This window comes from Bison bison, unplaced genomic scaffold (genome assembly GCF_000754665.1).
Source record: "Bison bison bison isolate TAMUID 2011002044 unplaced genomic scaffold, Bison_UMD1.0 scf7180017864495, whole genome shotgun sequence".
Classification (NCBI taxonomy): Eukaryota; Metazoa; Chordata; class Mammalia; order Artiodactyla; family Bovidae; genus Bison; species Bison bison.
In genome coordinates this window covers 6,519,006-6,529,843 of record NW_011495054.1, presented here as the reverse complement: position 1 = coordinate 6,529,843, position 10,838 = coordinate 6,519,006, and the positions used below count along the sequence as shown (strand labels likewise).

The 10,838-nt window shown below is 42.9% G+C and overlaps 1 protein-coding gene across 2 annotated transcripts in view; it reads left to right on the top strand.

Moving 5' to 3' along the window:
* Nucleotides 1-6: 6 nt before the first annotated feature.
* SPPL3 (signal peptide peptidase like 3) overlaps nucleotides 7-10,838 on the top strand; it is a 96,004-nt gene continuing 85,172 nt past the window's right edge. Inside the window, exons 1-2 of one of the 2 annotated variants that reach the window (XM_010828639.1) lie at nucleotides 50-66; nucleotides 1,579-1,858. Coding sequence is in view for 1 of the 2 variants with exons in the window: in XM_010828638.1 (XP_010826940.1) it covers nucleotides 44-66 (23 nt within the window). In the remaining variant the exon portion in view is untranslated. Of the gene's footprint in view, nucleotides 67-1,578; nucleotides 1,859-10,838 lie in introns of both variants that reach the window. The other variant, XM_010828638.1, reaches the window with a different exon arrangement.

The window sequence follows — 10,838 nt, the reverse complement described above, 5'->3', positions numbered from 1 at the left end:
GGCCCGGCCCGAGCCTGCAGCAGAGCCCTCGAGAGTCAGCGCCATGGCGGAGCAGACCTACTCCTGGTGAGTGCGGGGCTCGGGGAGGCCGGGGCGCGGCGAGGGTGGGGGTCGGACGCCGGCGGGGCCGGCCGGGGAGGAAGAGGAGGAACAGGTGCGCTTCGGGGGTGGAGGGGGGCTGGGGACCGCGGCATAGGGGTGCACGCCCCCCTCGCCCCCTGCCGGAGGGGGCGGCTGGCGCTCGCGGAAGGCGGTGAGGCGGCCGGGGGCCCGGCGTCCGAGGAGTGGCTTGGAGGAGGCGGCGGCCGCGGCGGATGTCATCTGGTCATGGGCGGAGCAGGTGATGGAGAAAGGGGAGCTTGACCCCGAGGTGGGAAGCCCACGCGAGGGAAATGGATTCCCACGGGCACTCCGGAACCGACCCGAGGCGGGAGGCTGCTGGAAAAGAGGAATGGACACGGTGGAGAGGGGCGGGTCGGGGCAAAGGCGGGGTCCACCGGGCCGAGAGGCATCTTCTGGGAACAGGTGATACGAGGTCGAACTTGGAAGTTGTCAGGGAGGAGGAGCCACCTCCACTGGGGCTGCGCCTTACCCCTGGGATGGGGAGTGAAGGGAAGAGTTGGTGCGGTGGGCAGAGGCCCAGACGTGAGCAGAGGAAAGCCGCGGAAGGGGGGAGTCCAAGGAACCCTGGAGGCTACCCCCTGCTGAAGAGGTTGGAAAGGGAGCCTGTTTGGATAACTAGATTTTGGAGAGGAAGTCGCTGATGACAGTGGGGCCTGGCAGAAATCTTTGTGAGGGTTGGTACCCTGTTCTGTAGAATAGGACGTAGCCTGGTGCCCGGGGGCAAGTATAGGGATGAAGGAGCTACAAGTCGGGTCCATTGTAAAGAGACTTTTTAAAAGTTGTAAAATAGCTTGCTAAGGGCTGACAAGCGTACTGTGTAGTTCATGGAGTGAGAACTATACCTGTCCTGAGAAGGGAGGGCTGAGCTTTGGGGCGAGGGGGATGCACCTCCCTTTAGCAGGCTGAGGTGGAATATATGCTGGAGGGGGCTGAAGGAGTGACGATAATATCCATGAGGAGTGGAGTGAAGAGGAAGCGAGAAATGGGTTGATGGTAGGTGCAGAGATGGAAAATCTGGTTGCAATCTAGAGTGATTGTTCGAAGATCGTTTTCTCTTGGAAGCAAATGTGGTTTTTGATAGAACTGTAGGCTTTCCCTTCTTAGAAAAGAGCATAATAGAGTGGGAAGAGCTTGGCGTTTAGAGTTGGTTTGGACGTCGGGTTCACCTCTTAACTTGCTTTATAACTCGACAAGATAGTTCTCCATTCTTTTCCCCTTACCTACAAAATAGAATTATCTTTCTCATAAGCTGTAAGGAGTAAATGAATTAAGTTTACAAACTACAGGGTAAACTGTAAGGTGCTATACCTCACTACATTATAATTATCTTAGGGGAACAGCAAAGAAATGAGTAATACCTGAAAAGAATGGCTTTGGATGAAGGCTTTAACCCAGGGGATGATTTGTGGTGGATGGGGTTATGATAAGTGAGGAACGCATTATGTCTTCTCATAGGGAAAGAGGATTGGTGATTGAAGAAGATAATTGAAAAGAGAACTTCAATTACGTACATACAAAAAAGAAAAAAAAGAAGATAACTTAGAGAAAGCAATGCTAAAGGAAGAATGAAAATCCTAATGAACAGTTGTGACAACATATGTATTTTTTAAAAGCTGTTTAAACTTCCTTGATGATTTTGAGCAACGGTGAATTATTTTGAGCAACGGTCAACTGCCTCTCCATAGCACGTGATTCGGAACACCGGGATTAGAATTCGCACTTTCTCGTGGACAGAGTAAGAAAGCAAGTGCAGATGCCCTTGCATGCCTCATCTTGAGCTTCTTAACACGCTGGCCCCGCTCAGTGTCCTGATGGCCGCCCTGCTGTTTGTAGCGCGCTGTAGAGGGGCTGTGGATGGCTCAGAGAGTAAGCGCAGCGGCCGAGAAGTGGGGATAGTGGGAGTGTTTTACTAGGTAGGCCACACTCTTGTGTGATGTTGGACGGCTCTGCTGGGGGGAGGCGGGGAGTGTTGTAAGGCGGAGGTGTTTTGTGAAGTTTGCTACTCTGTAAGATTTATCCTCCTGAATACTTGCTTCAAGCTCAGGTCCCTGAATTTGCTTTAAGGTGAAGAAAGAAGCTCCTTGAAATCAGAACGCTTAGCTCCTCATCTTTAGCACGTTTTGAGATGGAGAAAGTTTTTACATTATCTTGAGAGAGAGAGTTCGGAAACCAGGCATCATCCTGAGAAAGGGGAGAGAGGATTGGGAAACGAGGCAGCTTTCTTCCTGACTAGTTCTTCCCAAGTCAGTCGGGGGGTGATATAAAGAGCCAACCATGTGGCATTTAACATATACACTCAGTTGATTCTCACAAGTACCTGAGGCAGGTGATCTTTCTCTGTTTTATAGAGGAGGAAACTTAGGCTCAGGAGCCCGAATGATTTGTCCAAGATACTTCACCTGTGATGCTTTTTTTTTAGGACATGAATTCTCCATCATTTTATTCATGTTCATTGAACTATTAAGTTCAATGAGAACTTAATAGTCAATGAGAACTTAACTGTTGAACATATTAAGTATGGAAAAGGTAATCTCAAAGTACATGCAAACCTCTTTGGATTGTCTTGTCATATTGGAATAACTTTGTCACTGTTCCGTTGGTTTGTGTAAACAATCAAGAGTTGATTTTTTTGAAAATAGTCTTGCGCTTTATTTGTATGTGGCCTTTAGGAAAGTCAGCCTTGTGGAGACTACAGTGGTATGGATTTGTCTGAAGATGGAGTCAGTGAAAAATGTAGGAACATTCGAAAATAGGTTCCTTTAGGGTTTTTGTGAGGCAGACATGTAAATTATAAGAAAAAATTGACCTTGAGTTGATGATTGTTGAAGCTCAGTGGTGAGTGCATTTATCCTGTGTACATTTTACATGTTGAAATTTTTCATGATAGGTTTTTTTTTTTTTAATAAAGCCCCTACACATATGTTCATGCTGTTCTCTGGTTTCTTGTGCCTGCTTTTTTTCTAACAGATTCGGTCAGTTCTGTTACCCAGCTGTGATACTTTTCTGACCACCCCTACTGAAAGTGAGCTCTTTGTTTTTGACACTTGTTCTGTCTGCCTTACTTCTTCTTTTCACGTGTGAATACCTAGTCTCCTCACTGGATGGTAAGCTTTTTGATCAGCAAGGCGTTTTCACCTGCTCCATTTCCGACCTGGGCAGGTTCACCCCTCCTTAGGTAGCTTGGTGGTCCCCCACTCCTGAGAGGTCACCATATTGATGCCAGACTTAGTGCAGACACCTGATCAGCATAGTACATAACAGCCCAGAATTCCCGGGCTCAAGCCACTCTCCAGCCTCAGCCTCCGAGTAGCTGGGACTACAGGTGCACGCCACCGAGCCCAGCTAAGCTTTTTGAAGGTCTGTTGTTTAGTTGCTAAGTCTTGTCTGATTGTCTGCGACCCCTTGGACTGTAGTCCGCCAGGCTCCTCTGGCTGTGGGATTTCCCAGGCAAGGATACTGGAGTGCATTGCTATGCCCTCTTCCAGGGGATCTTCCAGATCCAGGGATCTCCATTGGCAGGCGGATTCTCTACCACTGAGCCACCAGGGAAACCCAAGCTTTTTGAGGGTTAGGATGCAATTGCACTAACTTTTGTCCTCCTCTAGCGCCCAGCACTTTGTCTTGCCTATAGCTCGTGCTTAGTAATTACTGAATGATTGAATATATAGGTTTTCAAAGGGTAGTTCATCCTTTGTTGAAAGGATAAGTGTCGGGGCAGATCCAGAACCTTTACACCAGGGTGTTTATAGGTGTTGTCCCTGAGAGAGCTTGAATTTGGATCTCAGTACTGCCACTTCCTTCTTGGGCTGAATGTCATAAAGTATCTACCTCGCTGCTCAGTTTTCCACCTTCCCTTTTTCATGCAGCCAAGCCTCAGATCGTTTTTAAAATCAAAACCCAGAAAATAATCCTCTCCTGTGCACAGGTTTCCCGACTACATTCTAGAGAGAGTAGAATACATTTTCTTAATATCAGTTCAAGCCTAAACTTACATTAATCTAGCTTCCTCAACCAAAATACCAAACAGGTTATTTTGTTAATGTCACCAGTATCCTATTAACTGCCAACTTCAATAAAAATTTTTTCACACTGAAAAAAGAAAAAAATGTAAGGGGAAGCTGCAGACAGCTGAATGTTTGTAAACTTATAGTTACAGAAGAAAGCTTCTGGTAACTTAGTTCCCTGGTGTTTCAGTGCTGTCAGAGTGAGGGTACCGTCCCTTAATAGTTTTAAATAAAAACGATTGACAGAAGTTAAAATAATTGGTAGTAACACCACAGTCTTTATCACGATCAACCGCAAGGTTCTCCTTGTCTCGTTTTTATTCATAAACACTGAGGAAATAAAATAATGCATGTGAAAACACACATTGAAGGTGCAAACTAGAGTTTCGTTAATTTGAGAAAAACACCTTGCTAATCTATATATATGAGCAGTTGTTTTAGCGTAAGGTGGGTGAGAAACATCCTTCTCTCTTGATGGAGTCACTGCAGTACTTGTGTATAATTGCTCTTGGTAAAAATTACTTACGTTAGGGTTCATTTTGATGTAAGCAAGGGTTGGGGGGAGGAAGTGAGCCCATGTGAACCTCATTCAGATGAATTTGTTATTGAAGAATTGATAGTATATCATAATTTGTTGTGTTTTCTGTGTGCTGCGGCTTTAGAAGCATTGATCGATAAGGAAACCAAGGCTCAAGGGTATAAGTAACTTGCCCAAGTATATAAATGGAAAAATGGTTCTAAGTCTAGACTATTGGACACCAAAATTCTAACATTGACTGTGTGCTGCTTTGTCCGTAGTCACTACCCTCAGCCAACCCTCTTCTGCTTGAATCTCTTTTTAGTCTCCGCACTGGTTCCCTCCGTTCTCTGCACAATCACCATCCATTCTCCTGAGTAGTCTTCTGACAGCCTGATTCAGATCACCTCAGTCCTCTGTTCAAAACTCTTCAATGGCTTTTGGCCACATTAGAACAGAATCCAAATTCCTTAATGGGGCTCCTCACATTTTGTGTGTTTTTGAAGGATGTCAGTAAACCACAAGTTACACAGATGAAAGTCTTTCTCTTTTGGTGCTCTGTCCAGTGCCTGGCATACAATAGGTGGTTTGGCAAATATTAATATTTACCGAACCAATGAATGTGCATACCTCCCCCTGGGCTGCCTGTCTGAAGATCTGCTCTGAGGACTGCATTATATTGGGGTGATATGTTGTTGTGATAAAGGACATCGTTATGTCAGATGCTTATGAATAATGCTAAAACTGGAGAGTGAAAAACAAGGTGGATCTCTGGAGCAAATGGGAGTTACATCTGTTTTTGGATTTCTGATATGTATCACTGTATCTGTTGTGATCATTTCTGATTGTGCATTGTGATCATTGCATCTGCTGAAAGTTTTTCAGAGAGAAACTATTTACTTGAAGATGTGTGAGCAGCATTGTAGACTTTAGATTTGCTTTTATTTTTAAAACATATTTTGCCTATAGTTACAGTGCTGTAGTAGTAATGTTTTGGTGATACATGATTCAAGCTAAAATTAGCCGAAGCTAAGACTATGAATTTGTATTGAAATAATTTTCCTCAGTGTTTCTTATAAAGCCTTGGGGAGGGGGAGAGCTGAAGAGTTGGTAACCATGTCAGCCTGTAATTTATCAAGTAGTACTATGAATTAAAATGCCTATTGTTCAAGCATTTCTCAAAATACATTTCAGTAATCATTTATTTTAGAGATATAAATGCCACTGCATCGAGGTATTACGTAGTTCTCTATAATTGTATTTTACTTTAACATTAGTAACTTAGTTTTCATCATTCTTACCTGTTTCATTAAGCCATCCTGTGCAAAATCAAGGATGTCCTGAGAGCGTCTCATGAGGCACTGTTTTAGTTGGCTATGTTTAGCACCTGAAACTTTTATGTGATTGCTGTCCCTGACAGTAGAGCCATAAGTATAATTTGATTTTTCAGAATTCTGTATTTTCTGGAGTTTAACGATTCCTTCTTAGGATTTAAAGGAAAGTAGTGATTTTATTTGTTGTATGTATAAATCAAGAAACATTAGCAACTTTGAGTTTCTATGGGTTATTTCCTAATCCTCACTTAAAGAATTAGAGGCAGAGTGCGCATCTTCTGGAATTTTTAACCCCTTGGGTATCTAGAGGAGCTCCAGGTGATCAAATTCAATTTTACAGGGAAAATCTACAGTTAGTTCCCATGATGCTCACAATGAATTACCTCTCAGATTTTGTTAATAGGTCTCATTAGAGCCGAAGCTTAAAATAAAGCAGATGCACTCATTTGCCATGATAAGACTAGATTGAGCTCCTCTGAAAAAGGTAGGTTTTTAAATACTTTTAAGGCATTAGTCTGATGAATATGCATTAGTCTAATAGAGACCTAATAGAAAATCCTATTTCTTGGTTTGTTCAGTTTACTCTATCTTGGAAAGAAAACTTGATAATCTCTGTTTTGGAGTTCCAGGTTTGGTATGATGAAGAACTGCTAAAGGATTTTTTTGAAAGGCACTAAAGTAGAGGTGTGTCTTGATTGTTTTTTACATGTTTGTAAATTATACTGAATATAAGTGATTACTCATTAAATTTTATTTGAAACCCTAAGATAGGGTCTAATTCTGTTCTGTTTTTTTTAAATTGATAAATCTTTAGTTGGAGGGTGATTTTCATCTCTGATTCAGTTCAGTTCAGTTGCTCAGTTATGTCTGACTCTTTGTGACCCCATGAACTGCAGCACACCAGGCCTCCCTGTCCATCACCAATTCCCAGAGTTAACTCAAACATGTCCATTGAGTCGGTGATGCCATCCAACCATCTCATCCTCTGTCATCCCTTTCTCCACCTGCCTTCAATCTTTCCTAGCATCAGGGTCTTTTCAAATGAGTCAGTTCTTAGCATCAGGTGGCCAAAGTATTGGGAGTTTCAGCTTCAACATCAGTCCTTCCAATGAACATTCAGGACTGATTTCCTTTAGGATGAACTGGTTGGATCTCCTTTCAGTCCGCGGGACTCTCAAGAGTCTTCCAACACCACAGTTCAAAAGCATCAATTCTTCTGTGCTCAGCTTTCTTTATAGTCCAACTCTCACATCCATACATGACTACTGGAGAAACCATAGCCTTGACTAGACGGACCTTTGCTGGCAAAGTAATGTCTCTGCTTCTTAATAAGCTGTCTAGGTTGGTCATTGGAGAAGGCAATGGCACCCCACTTCAGTACTCTTGCCTGGAAAATCCCATGGACGTGGGAGCCTGGTGGGCTGCCGTCTATCACGTCACACGGAGTCGGACTCGACTGAGCACCTTCACTTTCATGCGTTGGAGAAGGAAATGGCAACCCACTCCAGTGTTCTTGCCTGGAGAATCCCAGGGACGGGGGAGCCTGGTGGGCTGTCGTCTATGGGGTCGCACAGAGTCGGACACGACTGAAGCGACTTAGCAGCAGCAGCAGGTTGGTCATAACTTCCCTTCCAAGAAGTCTTTTAATTTCATGGCTGCAGTCACCATCTGCAGTGATTTTGGAGCCCCCCAAAATAAAGTCTGCCACTGTTCCCATCTAGTTGCCGTGAAGTGATGGGACTGGATGCCGTGATCTTAGTTTTTTGAATGTTGAGCTTTAAGCCAACTTTTTCACTCTTCTCTTTCACTTTCATCTCTGATTAACTGGTTCAGTCCCTGGGTCAGGAAGATTCCTTGGAGGGAGGGCATGGCAACCCATTCTAGTATTCTTGCCTGGAGAATGTATGGACTGAGGAGCCAGGCAGGCTACAAATACAGTCCATAGGGTCGCATAGAGTCAGAGATGACTGAAGTGACTTGGATCAGCACACATGCACAGTCTTGTGTTAGTCCCAGGGTTGAATTTTGTACAGTGGTTATTAATGCCTGTCCTACTCCACAGGGTTATTGCCAGTATTCAGTGAGATAATACATGTGAAAAGGCTTTGAGAATTGCTGCATGCAATATAAAAGCAAGTTATTTGTTCTCTACGTTTATAGACCCAAATTGTCTCTAGGTAGAGTTCCTCACTGCAGAAAAGATTTTTTTTTTTCCTAAAAACATCAAAAAAACCCAAAAAACCATGTTTTAAAATTGAAGTATAGTTGATTTACAACGTTATTGGTTTCAGCTGTACAACATAGTGATTTAATGATTTAATATTTGTATAGATTATACTCCATGTAAAGTTGTTATAAAATATTGGCTGTATTCCTTGTGCTGTACTATATATCCTTGTAGGTTATTTGTTTTATGCATTGGGCTTGTCCTTCTTCATCCCCTATCCCTTTCTTGTCCCTCCCGACAAGAAAAGATTTTTCTTGTTTCACAATTTAACCAACATTGAAACTTTGAGATGTTTATTCTGGTGAGAATTCTGTGGAGATGTTTGAATAATGCTGCATAAAAAGAACTAGAAATGTTAGTTTGTAAGTTGTCATTGATTTCAGTTGTTGCCTTTGAAATGTGTTATAAGTGAAACGCTAGCTCGTTGGTTTCTGACTCTTTGAGACACCATGGACCGTAACCCTGCCAGGCTCCTCTGTCCATGGAATTCTTCAGGCAAGAATACTGGAGTGGGTTGCCGTTTCCTTCTCCAAGGGATCTTCCCAACCCAGGGATTGAACCCAGATCTGCATTGCAGGCGGACTCTTTACCATCTAAGCCACAAGGGAGGTCTTGGTGTTACAAGGTCATCTTTTAGTAACAAGTTTCACAGTCCACTGCTACTTAACCAGAAAACAAGAGAAACTGTGACTTGAGTTTAAAGTTAAATTTTTTTGTAAGTTTAGTTTATTTTGATCTTTTTTTTTTTTTTTTCAGTGTTACAGCTCTATTTTATTTAGAAGATAGCAAGAGAGAGAGAGAGACAGACAGACAGACAGAGACAGAGACAGACAGACAGAGAGAGAGAGAGCCCACGCACGCGGGAGAGAGTGTCAGTCTATTTTGATCTTTTGAAGGTAGTTTTCTTCATAATCGTGGATAATCCTCTTCTTTGCCTATTTTTTTGTTTTTGTTTGAAGTGCACAGGAAATTTTTCTACCTTAAAGTGCCTGAGGAGGGGCTGTGAGTGGTGGGTTATCTGTTTTCCTCACTCTTCAAGTCTGCCAGGCACACCCACTTCCCTCTGAAGGCCTCAGGCTTCGGCTTCACTCTTGACCTAAATAGGACATGTGTAGCCAAGTTTTGTTAATTGTTTCTTCAACCTGGTTATACACATTTGACCTAAGTGTAGTGCATGACTTTTTGTTTCCTTATCTTAATTTTTGCCCAGAATAGTCTGGCTTGGCTTTCCAAACTTGACTAAATCTTCAGGCCTTGCCTGACAGTCTTAACTTTTAAACCTTTGACTGTATGCTCTGGTTTTGTAAATGCCCAGAAATTTACATTCATTTCTCAGAAGTGCTTGCAAAAATACTCCTGTTAGAAGTAAAAGCTAGTTTTAGAGAATGAATTCTCTTACCTATGCCATTGAGTAGAACAAGCACTAATATCTTAAAAATATTAAGGTTTAATACCTTAAAAACATTTTCAAGTCTGACTTCATAGGGCTCAGTTGAGTCTTACTACAGGAATACTTCCTGGGACCACAGGTGGGAGAGCTGAAGGGAGAGTACAGAGAGGAAGAATGAAAGACTCGAGTTGAGCCCTGGGATACTCAGTTGAGAAATGGAGGAAAGAAGAGTAGCCAAGGGATGCTTCATCAGAGTTAGAATGATTAGCAAAGTGTGATGGTGACAAAAGAAAAGGCTCAGAGAACCTTTAGGGGCAGTAGTGTAAAAAGCTTCCAGGTGAGCTGTTTCAAATCCTGAAAGATGATGCTGTGAAAGTGCTGCACTCAATATGCCAGCAAATTTCGAAAACTCAGCAGTGGCCACAGGACTGGAAAAGGTCAGTTTTCATTCCAATCCCAAACAAAAGCAATGCCAAAGAATGCTCAAACTACCGCACAATTGCACTCATCTCACATGCTAGTAAAGTAATGCTTAAAATTCTCCAAGCCAGGCTTCAGCAATACGTGAACCGTGAACTTCCTGATGTTCAAGCTGGTTTTAGAAAAGGCAGAGGAACCAGAGATCAAATTGCCAACATCTGCTGAATCATGGAAAAAGCAAGAGAGTTCCAGAAAAACATCTACTTCTGCTTTATTGACTATGCCAAAGCCTTTGACTGTGTGGATCACAATAAACCGTGGAAAATTCTGAAAGAGATGGGAATACCAGACCACCTGATCTGCCTCTTGAGAAATTTGTATGCAGGTCAGGAAGCAACAGTTAGAACTGGACATGGAACAACAGACTGTTTCCAAATAGGAAAAGGAGTACATCAAGGCTGTATATTGTCACCCTGCTTATTTAACTTCTATGCAGGGTAAATCATGAGAAACGCTGGACTAGAAGAAACACAAACTGGAATCAAGGTTGCCGGGAGAAATATCAATAACCTCAGATATGCAGATGACACCACCCTTATGGCAGAAAGTGAAGAGGAACTATAAAAAGCCTCTTGATGAAGGTGAAAGTCAAGAGTGAAAAAGTTGGCTTAAAGCTCAACATTTAGAAAACGAAGATCATGGCATCCGGTCCCATCACTTTATGGGAAATAGATGGAGAAACGGTGGAAACAGTATCAGACTTTATTTTTCTGGGCTCCAAAATCACTGCAGATGGTGACTGCAGCCATGAAATTAAAAGACG